This window comes from Microcaecilia unicolor, chromosome 9, assembly GCF_901765095.1.
Source record: "Microcaecilia unicolor chromosome 9, aMicUni1.1, whole genome shotgun sequence".
In the NCBI taxonomy this organism is placed as follows: domain Eukaryota; kingdom Metazoa; phylum Chordata; class Amphibia; order Gymnophiona; family Siphonopidae; genus Microcaecilia; species Microcaecilia unicolor.
The window spans coordinates 115795564-115822981 of record NC_044039.1 but is presented as its reverse complement, the minus strand read 5'-3'; the positions used below and the strand labels follow the sequence as shown (position 1 = coordinate 115822981).

The window sequence follows — 27418 nt, the reverse complement described above, 5'->3', positions numbered from 1 at the left end:
AGCCTAGTGACTGTTCCTGTTGATCATAAATTGGCAAACTACAAAACTACATGGATAGATGTAAAGTCTGAGGGTACCAGTTCATAAATGAAATGTACACACAAACCTAAACCCTTGAAAACTCAAACCCAAATCTCTTGAACCTATTCCCCGGTGCAGCCCTTCAAGGCCTCTCTTATTCAATGTCCGGGTCCATATAAGCCTTCTACTAGGGCAGTCTTAACAAACATGCTCAATCTAGCCTTCTTTGTTCAGACTGGCTCTCCTTCCAAAAGGTTAACACAGTTCTTGGAAGGAAAATCTCCTCTTCTCTCTCTGCCGCCGGCCTTAGTCCCACCCCCTCTAGCATGAAGAGTGTGCGTCAGAGAGAGGACCAGCATGCAGCGGCAGTGCTTAACCTACGACACGGCTCCAGATGCCCCGTCCCGCCTCCCCAACGGCAAAAATGACCTCCATCTACTTCTGCCTCCCTCCAGCTCCCCGCGGTCGGACGGTGCTTGCTAACCTACCTCAATCGCTGGTGAAGAGGCACCGGAGCAATTGAAAGGAGCTGCCTCAGTGCCTCGATCTTCCTTGTGACGTGAACTGCCCACGCGGAGCAGGAAATTGCATAAGAGAAGACAGAACACATCACACGGAAGATCGAGGCACCCAGGCAGCATCTTTCAATGCTGCAGTGTCCCTGCCAGCAGCGATTGAGGCAGCTTAGCAAGCAGCATCGGACCACGGGGAGTAGGAGGGTCGGAGGGAGAGACTCTGGAACCACGGGGGGGGGGGGGGGGAAATAAAGGGAGAAAATGCAGGCAAAAGGGAGGAAGAACTAAATGCTGCTCTGCTGGAAGGGGAGAGGGAGAGACAGACAGGAAGAGGTGCTGGAGGGAGAGGGAGAGGCAGAGGGATACATAAATGCTGGATCAGCTTGGAGGGTGGGGGCAAGGGAAAAACAGTAGACTGATTGGCTGACTGACTAGGTAAAGAAAGGGGGGGAAAAGACCCTGGAGACCTAGGAGGGAGACATACTGAATTGTGGGAGAGGGGAGTGGGATGAAAGAGGGAGACATCCTGGCCCCAGGGTGGGGGAAGAAGGGAAGAGAGAGAGAGGAGAGTGACAGGGAAACAAGAGATGTGAGATATGGAGGGAAAGGGATACGGACACAAAGGGGCACTACTGGATGGGGAGGGCGCTTAGTGACACAGAGGGGCAATACTGATCACAGCAGGGGATAGGGAAAAAAGAGAGGGAAATGCAGGCCAAGGCAAGACAAAGACCTAGATGGGAAACTGCTGAATTTAAGAGCTGGATCGGAATATTTTGAGGGCAGATGCTGAAACTGGAGGAAGGATAGAGACAGGGCTGCAGGTGGTAGAAAGGACGCATAAGGACACAGGAGGATGGTGAACATGGTGAGAGAAAAAATATCAAATGGAAAGAAGACACTGCATAAAACAGAAGACACTGGGACCAAAGTGAATAGAATAACTAAATGCTCAGACAACAAAGGTAGAAAAAAGTATTTTATTCAGAATTTATTAATTGCAATATGTCAGCTTTTGGAAATGTGTATCTGTGATATTTTGCATTTAAGTTTCAATTCCAGTTCCTTGTGTCATATCTGTTGTGTTGTGTTTTTTTCATGTGTGATCAAGGTGCAGTATTCTGCTAGCATGTAGTATTTGCAGTCCTTTTTGTTTTGTTTTTTTTTACTAGGTAGTGTATTGGTGTATTAGTGCCCGGTATAATATTTACAGTGCTGCCGTTTCACGCAAAAGGCATCCTGTCCTTGGAGTTTGGCAAGGTTCTCAGTGTGTTTTTGCACAAGTTTGTGTATAGTGTTTTAGAGTGGAGAGATTGTGAGTTGGCCTTACTGAAGTGGCACCAAAACATCACAAAGGGTTTTAGAGCCTAAATCATGAGACACTACCTCTTGAAGGATCTTTAAATAGTTTAATTGTTCCATAGGTGTGTTGGCTGAGGGCAAGTAGGATGTGTAAAAGAGAGGCAGACTGACTGCAGGCCTCTATGGATGTGTAGGCATCATTTACAAAATCAGAATTTGAATACATTTGTATGATTTGTTGTCATCTCCGCTTCACTCTATTTTTTTTTTTGGGGGGGGGGGGGATATGGAGTTTGTATTACATAATAGAAGGTGCAGAGTTTTGCTGAGATTATATTCGATCCTGTTGAGAATCCAGATTTCACTCCGGAGTCCCACACAAAAGAATTTGTTGAATGATGCTATCAGTTATAATGTTGGTTTTACCTGATAGCTGAAACTAGCTGGAAGGGGATGATTTCTTTATGCATAGAAGGCCCTGCTGTCTTTCTGGGACAAGGAAGCTACATTACATTGCTAATTTAAAACTGAGTAGGTTGAACTCCGAGTCCTATCCTTTCACCATCCTTACACCATCTGTGTAGGAATGTGTAACGGTGCAGCTTGTTCCGGTTTCCCAATAGTAGGTATATTGGTGCTCCAGAGCCCAGTGTACTATATATAGCACTGTCGTCTGATAGGTGGGTTAGGGCTGTTATGGTGTGGTAAGTATTGTGTTCTAAGGCAGTCCTGGAGTACCCCCTTGTCAGTCAGGTTTTCAGGATAGCCACAATAAATATGCATAACATTGATTTGCATATACTGCCTCCATTACATGCAAATGTTTTTCATGCAGATTCATTGTGGATAGCCTGAAAACCTGAATGGCAAGGGGGTACTCCAGGACCAACTATGGAAACACTTCTCTAGGTCCCACTGTAATATTTATAGCACTGCCTTTTCATAGGTGGGTTAGGGCTGTTATGGTGTGGTAAGTTTTCAGTATAGGTTTTGGGTGTCTTTTTGCAGGGGTTTGTGTTATTTCACAAAGTGTCTAGCCCTATTTGAAAGTAGACTCTGGGGCAAGAGCCATCTTTGTTGGCCCTTGTCACCCAAAATGAAAATGCTCCAGACTAGAGTTCTTCACATCCTGTAGAGTCACCACACAAACAAAAGACCATCTTGATTTAAACAAGGTGTCTAGCAGTGGAAGGACTGGGTGTGCTATTTCTGAGGTGATGGTCTCGATTTGAATATTTTTATTTGAAGTTAAGATAGGTTGTCTGCTCTGGCCAGTCCAGGGACCTCTTCTGCATCCTGCCTCCTGATGTAACTTACTGTTTCCTTGTAGGCAGGACACAACAGAGGCAGCCTGTATTAATCATTGCCCGCCACAGCCCTTGAGCAACAACACAAACACTTCTGTCTAGCTGACACCAACCGGCGCCTATTTTATAAAAGTCTGCTCCCCCTGAGATCAAAACCTGGCTACGCCTCTGGCCAGTCCATTAGCTCCTCCCCCTGTTCCCCCCCCCCCCCCCAGCTACCACCAATCTCCCTGAGTAGCCCTCCTGAGCCAGTCAGAACCCTCTCCTCTAGGAGTCTGGGATTTGTAGTGCCTGTTACCTTCCTCAGTAGGATCAGGGATTCTGTCTCGGGGCTGCTGGGAACTGTAGTCTTCCTGGTTCTCAGAGGAAAGGGAAGGTCTATCCTCCTGGTGGAGGGCAGGTACTCTACCCCAGGGAAGTTAGGATTTGTAGTCCCCTAAGGTCTCAGGGTAAGACTTGCCCCTCTGGCGCCTCTTTCTTGCCTATTTTCCTGAGCTCTTCACACAAAACAGAAGTATTTGTTAAGCACATCTGCTTTTTCCTCATCACTCTCCACATAGCGGTTTATAGTATCTTTCAGTCTCACAATTCTATTTCTAGTCTTCCTCTATTCACAAAAATACCTGAAAAAGTCTTGTCACCCTTCTTTATGTTTTTAGCCACTGTTCTTCTGTCCAGTGGCGTTCCGAAGGGCACTGACACCCGGGGCGGATCGCCGATGCGCCCCACCCCCCCCCCGGGGTGCAGCGTCCCCCCCCGTGCAGCACGACCAACCCCCCCCCCCCGGCGAAGGGACACCCCCCACCCCGGTGAAAGAACCCCCCCTGGGTGCACGCCGCTGGGGGGGTGCCGCGCGCCGGTCAGCGTCGTTGGGTTTCATGCTCCCTCTGCCCCGGAAAAGGTTACTTCCTGTTCCGGGTCAAAGGGAGCATGGAAACCAATGATGCTGACCGGCGCGCGGCACCCCCCCCAGCGGACCGCCCCCACCGCTCTTGGTACACCACTGCTTCTGTCAGAGCCTTTGCTAGTCATATTTCTCTCTTCACTTCTTTTAGTTTTATCGGGTAATCTCTTTTATGTCCCTCTTCTTGCGTTCCTTTGTATTTCATGAATGCCACCTCTTTTGCCTTTATTTTGTCAGCAACTTGTTTGGTGAACCATAGTGGTTTCCTTTTTCTCTTGTTCTTGTTTACATTCCTTATATAAAGATCTGTTGCTGATTTTATAGCTTCTTTCAGTTTGAACCACAGATCCTCCACCACTCCTGTCCTTCCATCAGCTCTTTTTTCAGGTACTCCACCATTTTAACAAAGTAAACATGCCTAAAATCCAGGATTTTGAGCTTTGTACACCCGCATTCTCCCTTAGCTCTTACATCAAACCATATAGTATCATCACTATTAGCCAGGTGGGCACCCACCCTGACATTGGACTCACTATCTCCATTTGTGAGCATAAGATCTAGCATTGCTCCTCCCCTCATGGGTTTCACCACCACTTGTCTCAGCAGTGCATTTTGAAAAGCATCCACAATCTCTCTACTTATTTCCAATTCAGCAGATGGGACATTCCAATCTACATCCAGCAGGTTGAAATCCTCGAACAACAGCACCTCCTCCTTCATTCCCAACTTTTGGATATCTATGACCAAATCTTTGTCCAACTTCTTTGCTTGTTTTGGAGGTCTGAAGGCAACATCCATGTGGATGGATGTTCCATCTTCTAAGACAATCCATATTACTTCTCCCTCTCCCAGGTGCACTGCATTTCAACTGCTTTAAAATTGTTTTTCACATATAAAGCCAGCCTGCCACATTTCCAGCTATCTCTACCTTTTCTAAATAGGTATGTTTGCATCCCATTCATAGGAGTCATTGAATTATGCCTCTGTGATAGAAACAATATCACATCGGGGCTTGCAGATCGTGAACTTTGTTGCATAGACTGTGAGCATTTGTGCACATACCTTTCCAGTTACTTATTATGTTTCTCACCTTCTGTTAAGCCTTCTGATTAGTCTCCCTATCTACCTTCTTGCTGATAGGTGAGTTGCTAAGATGGTTTATTTTAATTCTTTCTTAACTGTTGTCACTCTTTTGCTGTTGGTTTTTGTGGGGGAGAATTCTGGAGTTCATCTGCTTCCATTTAGCATTCCCACCCTCTAGTTTACATGCCTAGAAATGTATTGCCTGTATTTCTCCCTAAGGATCCCTTTCGCTGTGCCAGAAAGGTGTAGCCCATCATTACAAAATGGCCTTTTGTTCTTCCATATACTGCTCCATCCTTCTATGTATTTAAAACCTTCTTTTTGGCACCAGGCTTTGAACCACTTATTGAAGTTCTCTGTATTTTGTAATTTTTCCTCACCCTTTCCAAAGGCAGGCAGTATTTCAGAAAAAGCCACAGTTCTTACCAAGGATCTCAATCCTTCCCCAAGCTTATAGAAAGTGCTCTGTATTACAGTGGCTTAAAGTTAGCAGAGGATCAAGCAGAAGAGGACCAAACTTCCCAAAATAGTAAAGGAAGGGGGAGGGGCATTTTTATTATTATTATTTTTTTTACTTTGCTGTCTAACAGAGATTTAGGGCCTGTTAGGAAACTCAGGCAAACCTGAGTGAAAGAAAGCAGTGTAGGAAGGTGAAGAGAAAATGGGCAAGTGTAAAATGCTACACTAAGAGCAAAATCAGAAATACCTAATTCAGAATGACTTAGCTTTCAGAGGTCACAAAAAAGAGGGAATACAGCATACAAAAGCAACCAAACGAACAAACAAAGCAAACACTGGCCTTCAGGATTGAGAAAAAAGTAGTTCTTTATTATAATAGAGACCCGACACGGTCTGTGTTTCGGCGTACGAACGCCTGCATCAGGGGTCAAAAGACTCCTATAGGTCAGCAAGATAGTAAGTGACAGAGATGTGGAATAAACAATCAGGTTATATTACCCGCTGTTTGAACAGCTCGTTTGTAGACGCCTTCAGCTGTATCAACCGCCAGCTGAAGGCGTTCTACAAACGAGCTGGTCAAACAGCGGGTAATATAACCTGATTGTTTATTCCACATCTCTGTCAACTTACTATCTTGCTGACCTATAGGAGTCTTTTGACCCCTGATGCAGGCGTTCGTACGCCGAAACACGGACCGTGTCGGGTCTCTATTATAAATAAAGAACTACATTTTTCTCAATCCTGAAGGCTCAGTGTTTGCTTTGTTTGTTCGTTTAGCTTTCAGAGGTGACAGGTGTGCAATGTAGCAAAGCACATGTGCTCTCACAACTGTATCTATATGTACCAAAATTAAATTCTATGCACATTCCTGAGCCTGGTTGCTGCTCCTCAAGCTGCCAGGAGTTGAGAATACTAGAAGGGCAGCATTCACCGTCCAGGTGAAAATGAAGGAAGCAGCGGAGAATGGGAGTTCCAGCCATTGTGCAACAAGGTGGTTGGTTCAATTCCCACTGCTGCTCCTTGTGATCTTGGGCAAATCACTTAACCCTCCATTGCCTCAGGTACAAACTTAGATTGTGAGCCCTCCTGGGACAGAGAAATATCCAGTGTACCTGAATGTAACTCACCTTGAGCTACTACTGAAAAAAGGTATGAGCAAAATCCAAATAATAAATTAATTAATAATGTCACCCAGAGATAGGACTCAGCAGAGTCAGTTCTTTAAGGCGCTATTGTGTGCTGAGCATGACTGAAGGACTGTCACTGGATTAGGTAAGTTAGATGGGATAAAGGGAAAATTCAGGTAGTTGGAAATGAAAGCTCAACAGTGCCACAGCCCAAAGGGCCAATTCTGAAAGAGTTGAAAGCTTTGTGGAGCTGGAGAAAGCTTCCAGGCAAAAAAATGTACCAAGATTAGCTTTACTACAGTCTGCTATAGAAAGCACTTTTTACATAGTTATGTAGAGCTGTTTTGTTTTCTGTCCATCATGTGGCAGTGAAGATGTTGGCTTTCTTACCTTATTTCTTCTCTATTTGTAGTAATACAGCTTAACTCTTACATGATGAAATATTCTGTTTCCAAAGAGATTTGTCATGTATACCACAATAATCAAAGTCAAACATTAACTGCTTATATACAGTCATAAGAAAGCATGTTCCTCTTTTCTCAGGGAGCCCAACAAAAGAATTCTAATATACAGTAGCAATTCCAGATACCTTACCCTAAAAGATCTCATAGTTCTGCAAACAGTATTTTCCATTGTTTTGACTGCAGATTCTCACACTGCAGCAAATAGTATCTTTCATTTCTGTGAGCTCTTACAGGAAGTAACATCTTCCATTTTTCATACTCCAAGATATGATGCTCACCATGGTTTCTCACAGACATCTGTAGAATATTCTCACAGATTAGTTTGTTTTGTGAATGATATCTATTTTCTCCTTATCATTCACAAAACAGATATATTGTGGTCTGGATGCCCTATAGCTTTCAAACAAGTGGAGAAAGCACGCAAAGCATGGCTCATTGAACTATTTCTATCACTTATGTATGTGAGTGCATGTGTTTGTGTCTGTGCTGCTTCTCTGAATTGTGTGTGTGTGTGTGTGTGTGTGTGTGAGTGTATCTGACCTGGAGTAGAGAGGGATGGGGCAGTCTGAATGAGACAATAACACAAGGAAGAACAATCCTACGCACTTAGGCAAGAATACAAAGGAAACAGCAAAGATGACGAACACAAGTGGCAAACAAGATTCGACATAAATCATGTTTCGGAGGAGAGGCCTTCATCAGCAGTCTGAATCCAACTAACTCACTATAAATAGCGTCTCTCAGGTCAATGACACAGGAAATCACTAGTATAAATCGCACTTCCGAAACATAAAAGGCATATGAAAATAGGCTTGTGTAAACTCTGCATTGTGCCAAATTTACAGCACTTTGAGAGCTATTGGACATTTCCAGATAAAAAAAAATACCTATAAACTGTTAGTTTAGAAAGAATAATAAAATGAAACCAAGTGTTTATATTATCAACCATTAAATATTACTGTCGCCAAATTTCCAAAGATAGATTTTACAGTTTAACCACAAGATGTCATTGTCTCAAGGCAACACATACTGCAGGGCTTCTTCACCAACAGGTGGCGGTAAACATAGCAATTAGTAGCAAACTACATGATTCACAGTCCAATGCATAGAGCTTACCATGCTGTTAACATTTGCTTCAAATTGGTTGTAGCCAGACTATACCACATATTATTTAGCTAGTAATGCACAAAGGGGTTTTCTACGGCTCTAATGTGTGCTGTTAGCAGTTACCGAAAACCCTAACAAAATGCATTAAAAGGAACTGATTAGTATTAAAACGAGCATTCTGAGTAATGCACAGACAGTCCCATGCATGGAGCACCTACCTTTAATGTGCAAAATTTTACAGCAGGTCTGGACCTGTCATTATGGGCAGCAGGACTAGAGGGCATGCAATGAAGCTACAAAGTAGTAAATTTAAAATGAATCAGAGAAAATATTTCTGTAATTAAAAGTCTTGGATTCGTTGCTGGAGAATATAGTAAAAGTGGTTAGCTTAGCAGGGTTTAAAAAAAGGTTTGGCTGGCTTCCTAAAGGAAAAGTTCATAGACCATTATTAAAATGGACTTGGGAAAAATCCACTGCTTATTTCTAGAATAAGCAGCATAAAACATACTGTTTTGGGATCTTGCCAGGTACTTGTGATCTGGGTTGGCCACTGTTAGAAACAGGATGCTGGACTTGATGGACCATTGGTCTGTCCCAGTATGGTCATACTTATGTGCTTATATAGAGAATGATAATAACCCCTCCTCCCCCTCCAGTACATAATTAAGATATGGAATCCATTTCCAGATGATGTGATCAAGGATTCTAATATACTAGGATCCAAAAGAGGTTTGGACAAGTTTCTGGAGGAAGAGTCCATAATAATTATTAGCAAACGAGAACCATTGCTCACCCCTGGAAATGAAAAAGAAAATTTTCTGTAATCTGTTGGGTACTAGCCACTGTCAGAAACAGGATGCTGGGTATGATGAACCTTAGTTTGACTCAGCATGGTTTTTCTTATATTCTTATGTATACCTGCTCTAAGACTTTCAGATTAGAATAGTTATTTACATACAAAATTTTTACTGAACTGTAAAGCTTTCCTATGAAGCTTTACTTGCTCCCAGTGAAATAAACTTAAAAAAGGCACAGAGACATTCCACATTCTAAGAAAGTGAGGTCAAACAGTAAGATGCTGGCCATCTGGTAGTCAGCTGCATAACGTACATTTCTCTTCCTTTTCTCTGTTTTCCTAATATTACAACGTTGTAGGCAGACCTTACTTCCCTATCAGGCTTTTAAAATGTAAGTGTATTTGTATTTATTTATTTAAAAGATTTCTAAACACTTTTCCAAATCTTCACAGATCACAGAAGATGGTATACAAATTACAAAATATAATGCATGTAAAGCATTACCAGTAATAAATACAACACAGCTAAAGAAAACATAAAAAAATATAAAATGATAAAAACATATGGAGGTGGAGTTTAAAAAGGATGTATAAATCAGAATTGAGACAGCCAGATCATAACATCTCATGTTCTGCTAGCATTTTAGAAGGGGATTGGCAGATAAGAGAACCTGCTCTAAAATACATTGAGAAATGGATGTTTATGTGCTGGTTATGGGTGGCTGGAGCATCCAGTTTATAATGTCTAATAATCAAAGGGGTCAACACAGCCGTATAAATGTGAATGTGCCAACACATATACGTGTATGTTATGAAATAGCACAACCCATTCACTGTGGAATTATTATAGACTCAATATACTACCATTTCAAAAGAAAATAATGGAGAGAAAGACCTCAGAAGCCTGTGGCTCAACAACTTAACTTCCAGTTGTTTGCTGGATTTATATATTGTTGCCAACAAGCTAAAACCAATGACAGGCCAAAAACCTCCAAATGCAAAATTATACAAAATGTGAAACTCAAAAAAGAAATAGAATCTTTTCTATAATCCAATATAATTTTGTATCTTGAGTGGAATAAAGGAAGCACTTATCTTTTTTTATGAAATAGCAACATACATATCTATGTGCTGGAACATACACATTTATGTTGGTCTTTTTAGAATCACACGCCTGTATTTTTGCCAAAGCTGTCATGGAACCCAGTATCCATTGCTAGTTTCACTTTTTTGGGGGGGGAGGACATAAACCACTGGGAGATTAAGTGGGTGACCTCACCTAATCCCTCCAGTTGAGCAGTACCTTTACGAAAACTGTTCTGGTAGCAGGAGTAAATCCCAATGTTGATCTTCTTGAACGTAGATATGCATGCCCCTTCTCAAATGGGATATACACATTTATTTTTTAGACCCACCCTAGTCCTGCCCAAACCACATGTGTAAAGCTTTACAGTAGAATATATATACACATATGTGTGCATTTACATGCATAAATGCAAAATTTCTGCAAATACCCACTTAGGGGTAAATTCTATATATGACGCAAAACAAAAATCAGTGCTGAAAAAAGCACTATTCTATAAAATGCACTGAAAGTTAGGTGCGGTTTGTAGAAAAGCACTTACTCACAAGAATCACGTCTAACTTTAGGCGCAGCCATTTGCACCAACTAAAACATGGCCCAAATACCCACATATAAATTTAAGCGTGTGTAACTTAAAGGAACAACCCCTGATCCGCAATGACCTGCCCATTTCCACACCCCCTTTATTGACTTAAGTCTAAATTTATGCATGTACATTTCAATTAAATCTAATTAGTGCCAATAATTGCTTATTAAAAAAACAATTATCAGTGCTAATTAAGCTCCTTATTCAATTAAATTGTGTGCACAATTTTTAGTGACTATTCTAGAATTATGGAGTTAACTTACATAGCACATATTTGTAAGGAGGGCATCCACAGGGATGGAGCATGAGCAGGACATAGGCAAGGCTCCCACTTATGCACTTACCTGCTGCATTTAGGCGCTTGCATGTATGCCATCGCTATGTCTGGCTTAAGTGTGGGCAATTAAATATTAGGTGCATTGATATCAGGTTATGCTAGTATCCTATAAAGGAACCTAGGTGTCTAGATTCTGTTATAGAATAGGGTTCTATCACACACCCTCATGCACCTAAATAGAGGCACCCATTTATAGAATTGCCTATAAGGAGCTGCCCTATTTTAGGCGGCAGGAATGCGCATAAATGTTGGTATTCTAGTCATCTACCTACATATATGGACATATATGTTCATAGACCATTTTTGTATTACATAAAGTCAAATAAACATAAATTATCATTTTCTTGCTACGGCATTTACATGAGCAGAGTTTGCTTGGAACCTAGACAGGGTGCACACTTACCCATATAGATTTTAAAAACATATAATCTATAGGCATTCTTTCCAATCTAAACAATAAGTAGTTCTACCTGCTCCTTGGTTGGTATAAATGTCCACATCTGCATAGTAGGCTCACATAAGATGGCTTTACACTAGTATTCCATAAGGAAAATTAGGCACCTATTTTCTATTTAGAATAGGCTTCCTAGCACCTAAATCTAAGTGCCCCCTTATTCTCATAGAAGAAAACTTTATAACTGGATGAGAGGGTAAGCAGGTGCCTATTTCAAGTCTATTCTATTTTTAAAAATGTGCCTACATTTTGTAATTGTGTATTAGTGCAAGTGGCAAGAAATGCGCTTACCCCTATGGCTGATTTAAATGCCCAAGTCTAGATGTTAGCTAGAATGTGCATCTATATCGTATCTAGCTTGGTTGCCACCTAAGGCAGAGCACATTCCTCCTCCATGCACATCACCCCCCTCTCGCCCTCCCTCCTCCAAGCAAGGGGGTGCACTGAGCAGTTACGTGGCTGTCAGTTCTACTGGTCCCCTGCCCCAGAACAGGAAGTTGATATCAGAAGAGGCAGGGGACTGACAGCCACATGACTGCTCAGTACATCCCCTTGCTGCTTGCACCTGGGGTGAACTGCCCCCACTACTGCACCCTTTGTAAGCTACAGTGAGCATAAATATAATCCTATATAATAATTCTCACCACCAACGTTCTAATGTGTCTGCCTGTGTCCGTGGCGCCTCCCAGGCTAGGCTCCCAGGCTGACGTCACTCACAGCTGATTCCCAGGCAGCTGAGCTAGGCTCCGTAGCCAGGCTGACGTCACTCACAGCTGATTCCCAGGCAGGGGGAGGAGTAGGGAAACACGCGGAGTAAGTGGCATGGAGCAGCGGATCAAACAACGACCCTCCTCTCCCCTGCCCCCCCCCCTCCAGCCACCCATGTCCTGCGACCCTCCTCTCCTCCTGCAGCCAACCATGTCCAGCGACACTAGTCTTCCCCTGCCCCCTTCCAGCCACCCATGTCCAATGACCCTGCTCTCTCAGCTGCCCCTCCTTCATCCACCCAGGGTAACAATTCTTCGGGGCAGGCAGAAAAGATCCCCGGTCCTGCCTGCTTGATGATGGCGCTGGTGCTGACGCTCCCCCGCTGCCGGATCGCTGTTCAAAATGGCCGCCGATACTTACAAGGGTGGCCTCCAAGATTGCAGCAGAAGTCTCGCAAGTCTGCCATTAGAAGTCTCGACGGCCATTTTGAACAGTGATCCGGCAGTGGAGGAGCGTCAGCGCCAGCACCGGGCAGGCAGGACTGGGGATCTTTCCTGCCTGCCCCAAAAAATTGATTACACAATCTGGGTGGATGAAGGAGGGGCAGATGAGAGAGCAGGGTCGTTGGACATGGGTGGCTGGAGGGGGGCAGGGGGAGAGTAGGGTCGCTGGACATGGGTGGCTGCAGGGGGGCAGGGGAGAGTAGGTGGGGGTGGAAAGGGGGCCTCAGACCATAAAGGGAGAGGGGAGGGGGCACTCACTCACTCTCTGTCTCTCACATACACTCTCTATGACACACTGTCTGTCTATCACAATCTCCATCTCTCACACATACTCTCTCTCAAACATAAACTCCGAGGAAAACCTTGCTAGCGCTCATTTCATTTCTGACAGAAACAGGCCTTTTTTTTACTAGTATTCTATAATTTATGTGCATATGCATGTTCTACCCATGTGCGCTAAATTGGAGTTACCACCCGGTTACCGCGTGGCCCTAGTGGTAATTTCAATTTTTGCGCCCATCTGAAAAATATTTTTCTGACACGTGTGTCGGATGCACACCAAGTGGCATTGGACGCATGTTGGTCATTACCACCTGGATTCTTTACTGCTAGGTCAATGGCTGACGGTAAGGTCCCAGACCCAAAATGGACGTGCGACAATTTTGATTTTGCCACACGCCCATTTTTGGCAAAAAAGAGAGAGGCCCTTTTTATAGGCGCTCTAAAAAATGGATCGGTGCATGCCCAAAACCCACACCTATACTACTGAAAGCCATTTTTCAGTGCACCTTTATAAAAAGACCCCTAAACCATGGTGTGTACTTTTCCACTAGTCAATATTGTGAAAGAGGTCATTTACACACATAAATAACTAGAATATCACCATTTATGCATGTTTCTGCCACCTAAAACTAAACAGCTCCTTAGAGAATTACCTCCATACAGCCCAAAAGTATGTAACTTTACCCAAACTGAGTGGAAATTAATGTGGGCATAACTTAACAGGCAAATCTACGTATGGTCAAAGCAGATATAAACATCAGTGTATGAACTCCCTGAGGCAATTTTCAAAGATCTGACGAAGAAGGGTTACCTTCAAAAAGCTAATCTAAAAATGTATTGTTAGTCCAATATCTTTTCTATGTTTATTTTATTCTATTTCTATTGATTACCTTTAAAGTGGACTAATACGGTTACCACATCTCTCTACTCAAAGTGGAAGTATAAGCAAATACCTTCATTTTAAAAATTCATCAGTACCCACAAAGGGTAAAGTATACATGTAATATTAATACATGTGCTCACTTATAAAATCCCTCCTCCTGTTTTTCAGTAGATGTTGCTAGCCCACTTGTCTTTTCTTGATGTTACATTTCACTCTTGGTTTTGACTCCTTTTTCATTTTGATCACATACAAATTTTTAACACATGGATAAACTGATAGAGAGAAGAGGATTTTAGATAGTTTTGGGACTGGGGCACTATGTGAAGGGATACAAGAGTACTGAAAGGATGGCCTGCATCTGTCTAAGGGAAGAGCCAGGATCTTGGCTGAACTGTTCAGATCATGTAGAATCTAAAGCAGATGACAGGGTGGCAGAGGGAAACTGAGAACACTGGGCTCTCATGCCCAAAAAGTAAAGCTAATGGTAAAAACCACAAAAGTGTATCTCTTGTAAAGTACAGGGACAACAAATTGAAGACAATGCAATGGGAAAACACTAGAGAATAACAGGTGTACTTTTAGCCATATTGAAGGAAATCCGTTTCCAGACAACTAAGTCACATGTGTAAATCAGCAGCCATTCTGACAGGTTAAATATCATTGAATATTGGGGGGGGGGGGGGGGGGGGGGGGGTCTGGGTTACTTTTCAAAGAGGAAGTAATCACTTTCATTCTGAAAATTCTTGAATACCCACAGAGGGAAAAGACCCAGAATGCCTAAAGGTAACTCACCTTGAGCTACTAGTGAAAAGGCAGGAGCTTACTACGCAACACTACCATATTTTCTCCCACAAAATTCCCCTGCAGTGGAGTTTTCAGTGGGAATCAGAAGTATAATGGACAACAACTTGTATAAAATTAAACAGAAGACTTTTAGAGTACCAAAAAGTAGGAGTAGGCAGACAGAAAATTTGTGTGTCAGGTTGTTTCCTTTACTGGAATGTTCGGTTTGTTTGATTTTTCCCAGATCTTTTGTTTCGTTCATCAAGAGAGCACACTCTTCCTTAGCAAAGAGTGTGACTTCTTTCCAAATATTTTGTACTCCTTAGGAAGAATGTGCACTCTGTGCAAATAGTGTGCACTATTATTGGCGAATAAAAAAAAAATCACAAAATGTTGTTTTCTTCTGTCATTTTCATTTGTTAACGACATGCAATGACAAGATATACCCCAAGCTGTTGCAAAGGACAGCCCATCCCTACCAAAATGAATGTGCCTCATTACAAATCAATGGATATTTTCCTTTAATGGGATAATTTTATAAAGGTTCTTCACATATAAAGGTAAGGGATTGGGGTCTGATATATCGCGTTTTTATGGTTACAGTCAAAGTGGTTTCCATATTATATACAGGTACTTATTTTTATACCTGGGGAAATGGAGGGTTAAGTGACTTGCCCAGAGTCACCAGGAGCTGCAGAGCTTGTTTTATATGTGGAAAAGGCCTTGTATATAATTATGTGGTTATGTACATGTGTACACTGTGCATGTGACAAAAGATTACGCATACTTTTATGTAGACTGCATGTAAGTGTTTCCGGGGGTGTAGCTTGTGCTGATCCAAAGGCGGTTAACTTAGCGGACTTCAAAAAAGGGTTGGACGGCTTCGTGGAGGAAAAAGCCATAGAATGTTATTGAATGGACGAGGGAATAATACAGTATTTCTAGGATAGGCGGGACAAATTGCTTGTTCTTTTGGCTGCTGTCGGTGACAGGGTGCTGGGCTCGATGGACCCTTGGTCTGTCCCAGCATGGCGATGCTTATGTACTTATGAGATGTATACACTCAATTTAATAAAATACCTAGGTACTTGAGTAAAGTAAATGAATACATTTACATCATCTTTAGAACAGACTTGAATTTGTGCACTGCTGGAGCTGGGTGTCTATTTTGTAAAGACATATACTAGCTGATATGCCGCCTGTAGCAGTCAGTACTGAACATCCAGGGCTAATTCAAGATAAAGCTGAATATTGGCTGTAACCCGCATAAAGTGTCCTCTGCTCCTCCAAATTTCTCTTCCCTGCCCTGTGACTCCAATCCTCCCTCCCTCCCACCCTGGTTGTAGGTGAGGGCCAGCCGAGCCCCCCAACCACCTCTCAAATGCCTGGAGGTCCAGTGGGGGCCTCATATGCAGAAGAGATGCCCACTGCGACAAATACTGCAAAAATGGCTGCTGCATTTCTAGTGGCAGCCTTGCGGTGTGTCCTAACCTTAGTTGCTTACCTACCCTGTTAGTGGTCTGAATATGGCTGCACATTGGTTAGGTCCCAGTTCCTCCCATGCTCCACCCAAACTCAGTCCTGACACTAACCAGATAGTGTAAGACCAGAATATGGTGATATTCAGTGTCACTGTCCAGTTAAGTGCCGCTAAATATCATCACTTAGGCGGCCAGAATAGGCACATATGTTGCCTTTATATAAAACAAGGATAAAACAGATGCCTTCTTGGATTTTCAGGAGTGCTATAAGTCAGCCTGCAGAGTTCCTACTTTTTCTCACAGGATCAGGTAACCAAAGTGCTTAACTAGAGACCCGAATCATGATATAATACATCTTGAAATACTACTTTTAGTTTGAAAGCCGAAATGGTGAATAAAATAATGATTTTCTTTGTAAGCACAGTGACATCCTTTTGAAAGGCTCACACATAAAATATTAACTGATTAAAATTTAAAGGCATCTTTAACATATTTCTAGGAAACACTTTAAATCAGCAGTTGTAACCTCCTTTTATCCTCACCCCCTCCTTTATTTAAAGACAAAAGTGCTATTATCAATCTCATCCTAAAACAGAGTTATTTATTTCAGAGTGCAGAGATTTTCAAAGCAAGCTGAGACCTCCAGACCATGCAAGGGGGCAGTAGTGCTCTGAATAAGCTAAAACAATAAATGGTATTTGAACTGCTGGTGGAAAGGCAAAGGCACTAGTAATCATTATTTCCCCTTGTTTGTTCAGGACCTTCCAACAAAACAAATAACCTTTTTTGTGATTGGATTGACATGGTGTTAACAATGTGTTTAATGCCCAAATCAGTATGAATACAGGTAGAGCCCTTGCTAATACCGGTACCAGGATGTTAAAGCCACCTATTTTATAAGCAACTCAAAACTGCCAAAAAAAAAAAAAAAGACAAAGTCAACCCTTTCCCCTCCTTGGGTAAACAGAACTAACATTAACAAGGCCACGTCATATAGCAACCGCATGTCTGATCCATAAGGCCATCTGTTAAAGGCTTGCCAAGGCTACCTGCAGTCTTTTCAGCAATCTTAGCTTCTAGTGTCCGTTCTTGTAGCTTCAAGTCCAGCTTCAGTGTCTCCAGTTCCTTGTCTTTCTCAGCCAGCTTATCTTGCAGCTGAAACATACAAAGGGACAACAGGATTCTTGTTGGATAAACATAAGCCTATCATCAATCTACAGCCAGCAAACCTGTCTAATGTTTCATTTGTATCAAATCAGTGTTTAAACGTTATTTTTACACCCAGTGAACCTTGTTGTTAAGCAACAAAGCATTACAGCATTTAATAATCAGAGAGGGGCATAATCGACCAGAAACGCCTATCTCCATGGGCGTTAATCTCCGAGAACGGGTCCGTGAAGGGGCGGAGTGAACCGTATTTTTTTAAAAAAATAGACGCCCATGCTTTATTCGCCAAGGTGTGAGCTGGGCGTTTTTGCTTTTCACCGATAATGGAAAATGAAATCGCCCAGCTCAAAAACGAATAAATGCAAGGCATTTGTTCGTGGGAGGGGCCAGGATTCATAGTGCACTGGTCCCCCTCACATGCCAGGACACCAACCGGGCACCCTAGGGGGCACTTTTACAAAAACAAAAAAAAAGGTAAAAGAGCTCCCAGGTGCATAGCACCCTTCCCTTGGGTGTTGAGCCCCCCAAATCCCCCTCAAAACCCACTGCCCACAGTCTACACCAGTACTATAGCCCTAAGCGGTGAAGGGGGGCACCTACATGTGGGTACAGGGGGTTTGGGGGGGGGGTTGGACGACTAGTAGCATTAAGCAGCACAATTGTAACAGGTAGGGGGGGGATGGGCCTGGGTCCACCTGCCTGACGTCCACTGCACCCCCTAACAACTGTTCCAGGGACCTGCATACTGCTGCTTGGGAGGAGGGTATGACATTTGAGGGTGAAAGTAAAAAGTTGTGAAACATCATTTGTTGTGGTGGGAGGGGGTTAGTGACCACTGGGGGAGTCAGGGGAGGTCATCCCCGACTCCCTCTGGGGGTCATCTGGTCATTTAGGGCACTTTTTGGGGCCTTATTCGTCAAAAAAACAGGGTCCAGGAAAAGTGCCCTAAATTCTAGCTACAAACGCATCCATTATCGGCGAAGGGCGCCCATCTCAGTTCGGGTGATAACCACGCCCCAGTTCCGCCTTCACCACGCCTCCGACACTCCCCCGTCAACTTTGTCCGCATCCGCGACGGAGTGCAGTTGAAAGCGTCCAAAGTTCGGCTTTCGATTATGCCGCTTTATTTGTTTTTGTGAGAAGAACGCCCATCTCCCGATTTAGGTCGGAACTTGGGCGTTATTCTCGTTCGATTATAAGCAGGAGAGTGTGCTAAGAAAAAGTCCATTCTACTTGTTGGTATAATTTTAAAAACTGTCAATATTCCTGTTTCTGCATCAGTTCTATATTGTACATGTATTTTAGTTAGATGCATACAATTAACTGATCATTGTCTGTAACATTTCATTTTTCCCTCCATGTATCAAGTTATGTTTTCTGCTTATCAGAGAAAACACTCATAGTAAAATACAGCACTAGAGAAATAAACAATACAGCTAGACATTAAAGAAAAATCATTAAAGACCAGATAATCCTTCTTCAACCTTACATCACTTAAGAGTGCATGAGGGGAGAGATTAGTAAGCTCGACTCAGGAGAGAGACCTTGGGGTGTTGGTGTCGGAGGATCTGAAGGTGAAGAAACAATTCGACAAGGCGACGGTCGTGGCCAGAAGGATGCTAGGCTGCGTAGAGAGGGACATAACCAGCAGAAGAAAGGAGGTGTTGATGCCCCTCTACAAGTTGTTGGTGAGACCCCACTTGGAGTATTGTGTTCAGTTTTGGAGGCCGTATCTTGCTAAAGATGTAAAAAGACTGGAAGCGGTGCAAAGAAAAGCTACGAAAATGGTATGGGATTTGCATTGCAAACCGTATGAGGAGAGACTTGCTGACCTGAACATGTATACCTTGGAGGAAAGGAGAAACAGGGGTGATATGATACAGACATTCAAATATTTGAAAGGTATTAATCCGCAAACGAACCTTTTCTGGAAACGGGAAGGCGGTAGAACATGAATTGAGGTTGAAGTGGGGGGCAAACTCAGGACTAATGTCAGAAAGTATTTTTTCATGGAGAGGGTGGTGGATATATGGAATGCCCTCCCGAGGGAGGTGGTGGAGATGAAAAAGGTAATGGAATTCAAACATGCGTGGGATAAACACAAAGGAATCCTGTTTAGAAGGAATGGTTCGATGGAATCTTAGCAGAGTTTGGGTGGCGACGCCAGTAATTGGAAACAAAAGGGGAGCTGGGCAGACTTCTATGGTCTACGCCCTGATCGTGACTGAATAGATAGGGATGGGCTGGACTGTAAATTTTAAGGGGCTTCGATGTTAGCTTCAGAACTTAGTACAAGAACAGTACTGGGCAGACTTCTACGGTCTGTGCCCGGAGAAAGACAAGGACAAATCAAACTCGGGTATACATATAAAGTATCATATACCATGTAAAATGAGTTTATCTTGTTAGGCAGACTGGATGGGCAGTACAGGTCTTTATCTGCTGTCATTTACTATATATTGTAAGGAGTATGGTAAGGAGTCTGGAGAAAGAAAGGGGGTGGGGAGGAACCCCAGCTACCAAAAAGGGAAAGATGACACGGTGGGGGTTCCGATCCTGCCAAAAAGGGACATAAGAGTAGAACACTACAAGTCCCAGAAAGCACCAGGAGAGCACCTGGTAAGGGGGAGAAATAGGGTGCACCTCCCAGAGGCTCCAAAAGGGGGCCAACCAAAAAGGGAGAAAGCTGAAGCTCTACCCTGGTGGAAAAGGTGGTGGTGGAAAAAAGGGGCGGAGAAAGAACAACCCCAGAACCCGGTTAATGAGGGAAAAGGGAATCAGCTGGGGGGGGGGGAGGGAAGAGGAGAAAATGGACTGGGCTCCAGAGGAGAGGGGAGGAGAGGAGCCAGAGGCAATGGAACAAGGAGAGCCAGAGGAGGTCCCTGAGGAACCGATGGAGCTGTTGGCTCTGACTCAGTCAGAGCAGGAGGTATAGGGGGCTGTCCGGGTCAAGCGGGAGGAGGTCAGGAGAAAAGGCTGACCAAGAGGGTGGGACCCGGAGGCTTTGAGCCCGCGCAAAGCCTTGCTACTTAGGGATACTGTGTTTGAAAAGCCAGGCTACATTTAGGGCTGTGTTTGGAAAAGCCCTGCTGCAAGTGGAACTGTGTTTAAAAACCTTGCTACTTTGTGACACTGTGTTTGAAAAGCCTGGCTACATTTAGGGCTGGGTTTGGAAAAGCCCTGCTGCAAGTGGAACTGTGTTTAAAAGCCTTGCTACTTTTTGAGACTGTGTTTGGAAGGCCAGGCTACATTTAGGGCTGTGTTTGGAAAGGCCCTGCTGCAAGTGGAACTGTGTTTAAAGGCCTTGCTACTTTTTGAGACTGTGTTTGAAAAGCCTGGCTACCTTTAGGGCTGTGTTTGGAAAAGCCCTGCTGCAAGTGGAACTGTGTTTAAAAGCCTTGCTACTTTTTGAGACTGTGTTTGGAAGGCCAGGCTACATTTAGGGCTGTGTTTGGAAAGGCCCTGCTGCAAGTGGAACTGTGTTTAAAGGCCTTGCTACTTTTTGAGACTGTGTTTGAAAAGCCTGGCTACCTTTAGGGCTGTGTTTGGAAAAGCCCTGCTGCAAGTGGAACTGTGTTTAAAAGCCTTGCTACTTTTTGGGACTGTGTTTGGAAGGCCAGGCTACATTTAGGGCTGTGTTTGGAAAGGCCCTGCTGCAAGTGGAACTGTGTTTAAAAGCCTTGCTGTAAATTGAAAGGTGCTGGAAACAGCCTGTCTCCCCAGGGAGCCGGGTTTTGAGTGGAAAGATCCCTAAGGAAGTGGGACAACCGAGGAAAAGGGCTCTGAGCTGAGGACCAGCATGTTCTTTTCTACAAATGGTGGCAGTGGTGGGATCTTTCTACAGGACCTGTCGCTAGAGAGGAGACTGGGATCAGACGGAGGGAGAAGCCCCTCGGGAGGGCCAACGCGGAGAAAGGCGCAGACCCATCTGGGGTTCCGGTAAGTGGGCCGGACGTGGGAGGGGAGATAAAAAAAAGGGGTCAGGAAAAGAGCCCAACATAAAAAGGGGTAATCGCCCTTGGAGGAGTTTTCTCTGTTGTTTTTCCCCAGGTGGTGGTGCCGGCCTCGAGATGGACCCCAAGGAGATCTTCGGATGGATGACTCTGCAATTTCAAAAACAACAGGAGCTGACCGCCAAAATAGTCGAAGACTCCCTGACCGCCGCTCGCAATCAACAGCAACCCGTACTGAACATGCTGCAGGATTTTTTTCAGAGAGGAGCTGCTACTCCCCGGGAGGAGGGAGCTGGAACTAATGGACAAGGGATCGGAGCAGGAGGAGCGGTAGGACCTGTATCCCTACATTCACTTAACTGGGGAAAATTGTCAGAACAAGATAATGTGGACGATTTTTTAACGGCATTTGAAAGGGTGGCTGGGGCGGCGGGGTGGCCAGGAGAGCAATGGGCTATGAGGTTAGTGCCTTCTTTGTCAGGGGAGGCATTGGCAGCCTTTAGGGATTTATCTCCTGTAGATGCTGCCAATTATGCGAGACTGAAAGAGGCTATTAAAGAGCGATATGGCCTCAGTACCCAAGCTTACAGACGCAAGTTTAGAGCCACAAAATGGGAAAAGGGTACCCCCCCTAGAGCCGTAGCAAATAAACTTATGGATTTAGTAAAAAAATGGCTGGAGCCCGACCAACATAGCCTGCAAGAGGTATTGCAGGAGTTGGTGGTGGAGCAATTCCTTCAAGGGCTTCCCGAAGGAATTAGGGCTGAATTAATAAAGAGGGGATGTAAGACGGTGGAGGGGGTGACGGCTGGGTTGGAGTGCTACCTAGAGGCCCAGCAGTGGGGTACCTCAGGGCTGGAAGGAGGAAAAGCCCGGGTGGTAGAGAAGGAGGGGTCCCCCAAAGTTTCCCTCATCAAGCCAGAGACCCCGACTTGGGGTAGGAAGCCCGAGGTAGTGGCAGGCCCGAGTAAAAAGGCTGCCCCTTTTGGGAACAGGGGGTGTTTTAAGTGTGGTAGCGCTGGACATTTAAAAAAGGATTGCCAGTGGCGGGAGGGATGGATCTCGCGTCTGGAAAAAGGGGGCATGCCCCGGTACCTGACTCAGGTTAAGGTAGAGGGGGTACCCGTTACGGCAATGTTAGACTCAGGCGCAGATCAGTCCATGATCTCTAGAGGGCTCTGGGAACAGATACGGAGGAGGAGACACCCGGGGAGGGAGATCTATGAAGGAAAAGTGGCCATACAATGTATTCATGGGGCTAAGACGCCGTACGCCCTCCACAGGGTCAACTTACAGGGACCCCTGGGGGACATAAAGCTTGCGGTGGCTATTCTGCCCAGATTACCCCAAGATATGATCCTAGGAAGGGATTGGCCCCAGTTTAGGGAATGTATGGGAGAAAAAAAAAAAAAGTGTTGGTTACCACCAGAGCTCAGTCTAGCCGGGAGGCAGATAGGGGCGGGGAGGACCTCGGGGGTGTTTTTCCTTTTCAAGGCGAGGTCCTGGGGGATCCAGGCCGAGAAAGGAAAGGAAAGTCCTTGAAAAGAAAGGAACAGAAGGATAGAAGGGAGGCTCTTCAGAGGGTACAGAGGGAAAATTACCTGCCGGTGGCCCCGGAGGAATTGAGGGAACAGTTTCCCCAATTTCACCGAGAGCAGGCCACAGACCCTACTCTGGAGTATGCGTGGGAGAGGGCCCACCAGGGGGAAGGCCAGGCAGCCTCCGGGTTCATGGTGGACGGGAATATATTGTATAGGAAGGTGCCTAGCTGGGAGAACTCGGGGGGAGGGAAACAGCTAGTGGTACCCCGGGCGTTCCGTTCTCTGGTGGTAAGGCTGGTCCATGATCATCCCCTGGGGGGGCATAAGGGCTCCCAAGCTACACTAAACCAAATATTGGCCCGATTTTATTGGCCAGGGATTTATGGGGAGGTGGAAAGATACTGTAAATCCTGTCCCAACTGTCAAAAGGTATCAGACAGATTCCCTCCAAAAGCCCCTTTAATGCCACTGCCTAGGGTAGACCAACCTGGGAGGAGAATGGCCATGGATATCGTGGGGCCGGTGACAAGGTCACAGAGAGGGTTCCTCTACGTGTTAGTGGTGATGGACATGGCCACCCGATATCCATGGGCCCTGCCCTTAAGGAATATTTCGGCGAGGAATATCGCTAGGGAGCTTATAAAAATTTTTTGCGAGGTAGGGTTTCCCCAAGAAGTATTGACCGACCGGGGGTCCAATTTTATGTCGCAGACATTGAGGCAGGTATGGGAAGCCTTTGGAATAAAACATATACGCACGGCGGCTTACCACCCCCAAACAAATGGGATGGTGGAACGCTTTAACCGGACCTTAAAGGGTATGCTAAAAAAAGCCTTGGGGGCGGATAGGACCGGGTGGGACCAGCTTTTACCATTCGTGTTGTACGCCTACCGGGAGAAGGTGCAAGCCTCCTTAGGGGTTTCTCCTTTTGAATTAATGTTTGGGAGGCGCCCCAGGGGTATGTTAGATATAGTGCAGGAGCACTGGGTGCCCCCCGAAACAACCGATAAAACCGTGGTGGAGTATTTACAGGATCTAAGGGGCCGGTTAGACCGGATACAAGAATATGCCCAAGACCAACTAGAACATAGCCAAGAACAACAGAAGGGGTATTATGACAAAGGGACCCGGGGAAGGGAGTTTTCCCCAGGGGATAGGGTCCTGATATTAGTTTCGGAAGATCCACATAGGTTCTCCTCCCGGTGGAAAGGACCTTGGGTGGTAAGGAGGAGACTCGGTCCCCTCACCTATGAGGTGGCGAATGAGAGGGGTAGAGTACAAACATTTCACGTTAATCTAATGAAGCCCTGGGTAGCTAGGGTAGGATATCAAACCTGTGAGGAAGAAAGGGGGGGGCGAGGAGTTAGGGCCTCAAATAAGGGAGATTTTTAAGCACGGCGAGCCCGGAGTTAATCCCCAGTTACCCCAGGAGAAAAGGAAAGAAATAGGAAGGCTCTTAGAGCGCTTTAAGGATGTGTTGACGGCCTGTCCGGGGAGTACCCACTTAGTAGAGCACGAGATAATCACCGAGCCGGGGAAGATCGTAAGGCAAAGGCCCTATAGACTCTCCCCGATGAAGAGGAGGGAAGTCATTACCCAAGTACAAGAAATGCTAGACTTTGGGGTAATTGAGGAGTCCCATAGTCCTTGGTCCAGCCCGGTAGTGTTAGTACCTAAGCCTGAAGGCAAATGGAGATTTTGTATTGATTTCAGGCAGCTTAATACGATCTCCCAAACGGATGCTTATCCTATGCCGTATATAGAAGAGCTAGTGGACCGGTTGGGAGCTGCTCAGTATTTGACTACTCTCGATTTAACAAAAGGGTACTGGCAAATCCCCCTGTCTCACGAGGCCCAAGCGAAGACCGCTTTTAGTACCCCCATGGGCTTATACCAATTTAAAAGGCTGCCTTTTGGCCTCAATTCAGCTGCGGCCAGCTGCCAACGCTTGCTTGACCAAGTCCTCAGACCACATCAGACCTATGCTGCAGCGTATATGGATGATGTGGTAATCCACAGTGAGGACTGGGACACCCATTTAAAGCAGGTAGGGGCAGTGCTGCAAGCTTTACGGGAGGCGGGTCTTACCCTTAACCCTAAAAAGTGCTGCTTTGCCCAATATAGGGTCAAGTACTTAGGCTATAACGTAGGCCGAGGAGAGGTGCGGCCTTTATTGAACAACTAGTAAAAAAGGCCCGTTTCTGACACAAATGAAACGGGCGCTAGCAAGGTTTTCCTCGGAGTGTGTATGTTTGGGAGAGTGTATGTGAGAGTGACTGTTTGAGAGTCAGAGTGAAAGTGTGAGTGTGTGTGAGAGAGAGTGAGTCTGGGTGTGAGTGTGTTTGTGAGAGAGTGTGTGTGTGAGAATGAGAGTGTGTGCAAGTGTGTATGTGAGACACAGTGTGAGAGAGAGTGTGTGTGTGTGGGCGAGAGAGAGAGTGTGTGTGAGACACAGATTCTCTGTTTGAGTGAGTGTATGAGACCAAGCGAGTGTGTGAGTGACTGTGTGGCACATAGAGAGTGAATGTGATACAGTGTGAGACAGAGTGTGTGAGAGTGAGAGTCAGAAAGACATTGTATATCAGAGAGAGAGTGTGAGCCGTGCCCTCCCAATCCATGGCCATCTGTCCCCTGGCCCCTCCATTCATCCTTTTCCAGCAATTCCCCTCTCTCCCTGAGCCCTGCCCTCCCAATCAATGCCCATCCATGCTCCTCTGTCCCCTGCCCCCTCCATTCATCCCTTTCCAGCAATTCCCCTCTCTCCCTGAGCCCTGCCCTCCCAATCCATGGCCATCCATGTTTCTCTGTCACCTGCCCCCTCCATTCATCCCTATCCAGCATTTTCCCTCTCTGCCTGAGGCCTGCCCTGCAATCCATATCCATCCATGCCCATCTGTTCCCTCCATTCATCCCTATCCAGCATTTCCCCTCTCCCTGAGTCCTGCCCTTCCAATCCATGCCCATCCATGCTCCTTTGTCACCTGGCCCCTCCATTCATCCCTATCCAGCAATTGCCCTCTCTCCCTGAGGCCTGCCCTGCAATCCATATCCATCCATGCCCATCTGTCTCCTCTATTCATCCCTATCCAGCAATTCCCCTCTCCCTGAGTCCTGCCCTTCCAATCCATGCCCATCCATGCTCCTCTGTCACCTGGCCCCTCCATTCATCCCTATCCAGCAATTCCCCTCTCTCCCTGAGGCCTGCCCTGCAATCCATATCCATCCATGCCCATCTGTCCCCTCCATTCATCCCTATCCAGCAATTCCCCTCTCCCTGAGTCCTGCCCTTCCAATCCATGCCCATCCATGCTCCTCTGTCCCCTGCCCCCTCCATTCATCCCTTTCCAGCAATTCCCCTCTCTCCCTGAGCCCTGCCCTCCCAATCCATGCCCATCCATGCTCCTCTGTCCCCTGCCGCCTCCATTCATCCTTTTCCAGCAAGTCCCCTCTCTCCCTTCCATGACCCCCCCCCCCCTCGCATCCATGCTCCTCTCTATCCCATGTCCCAGCCTGGCCCGCCCTCTTCTCCTCCCCCCCTTCGCATCCATGTCCCCCCCCCCCCCCCCCCTTCGCATCCATGCATCGTTTTGGTTTTTTTTTTCTTCTTTTTCAATTTACCTCCGTGGCGTTTCCGGCAGCGAAGCGTCAGGGAAGGAGGCGGCGCTCCCGACGTGTAGCTTTCCCTTCGCTGTGTTCCGCCTTATTTTGAAGGCGGAACACAGCGAAGGGAAGGCTAGACGTCGGGAGCGCCGCCTCCTTCCCTGACGTTTCGCTTCCGGATTTGTTTGTTTTGTCGCGAGGGCGGGGCAGAGACGGCTGGCTGGCTGGCTTGAAGGGAGGCTTCACACCACGAATCCACGAACCCTACAGCTTCAGTGACGTCAGATGGCTTCACAGAACGTTGTCCTCATTAGAACGTTCACGGTGCGTTTTATTATATTAGAAGTTCAAAGCATCCAAGAATTTCCTCGGCCCAGCCGGAAAAAACAGTTGCGGCGATTCCTAGGTATGGTGGGCTATTACAGGCGATTCATCCCTCACTTTTCCGAAATCGCTACTCCCTTAACAGATATGTTGAAGGGTAAGAACCCCGATCAGCTGAGATGGGGGGAGGAGGAGTTGCGGGCCCTAGAGCAGATGCAGAATGCCCTGTGCCAGGAACCAGTGTTGAAGGCAGTAGATTTCAGAAAACCTTTTATCCTGCAAACCGATGCTTCGGGTAGGGGGCTAGGGGCGGTGCTGTCTCAAGAACACGAAGAGGCAGAGCACCCTGTTCTGTATCTGAGCCGAAAACTCCTACCACATGAGACCCATTATTCCACCATAGAGAAGGAGTGTCTAGCCATAAGATGGGCGGTGCAGGAATGTACAGTTTATCTGGAAGGGCGACCCTTCAAGTTGGTGACGGATCATGCTCCACTGAAGTGGCTTAATTTAATGAAAAACAACAATGGAAGGCTGATGCGCTGGTATTTAGCCTTGCAACCCTTCCAGTACACAGTGGAGCATCGTCCGGGGAGGTGTCTGGCGAATGTGGACGCCCTATCCCGGGTAGGGGACGATACAGAGGA

General features: G+C 45.7%; 1 protein-coding gene across 1 annotated transcript in view; it reads right to left on the bottom strand.

Moving 5' to 3' along the window:
• The window catches only part of MIPOL1 (mirror-image polydactyly 1), a 794108-nt gene that overhangs the window by 567693 nt on the left and 198997 nt on the right, over positions 1-27418 (bottom strand). The window contains exon 5 of the mRNA XM_030215153.1: positions 17236-17341. Within this exon, the coding sequence (XP_030071013.1) occupies positions 17236-17341 (106 nt within the window). The remainder of the gene's footprint in view (positions 1-17235; positions 17342-27418) is intronic.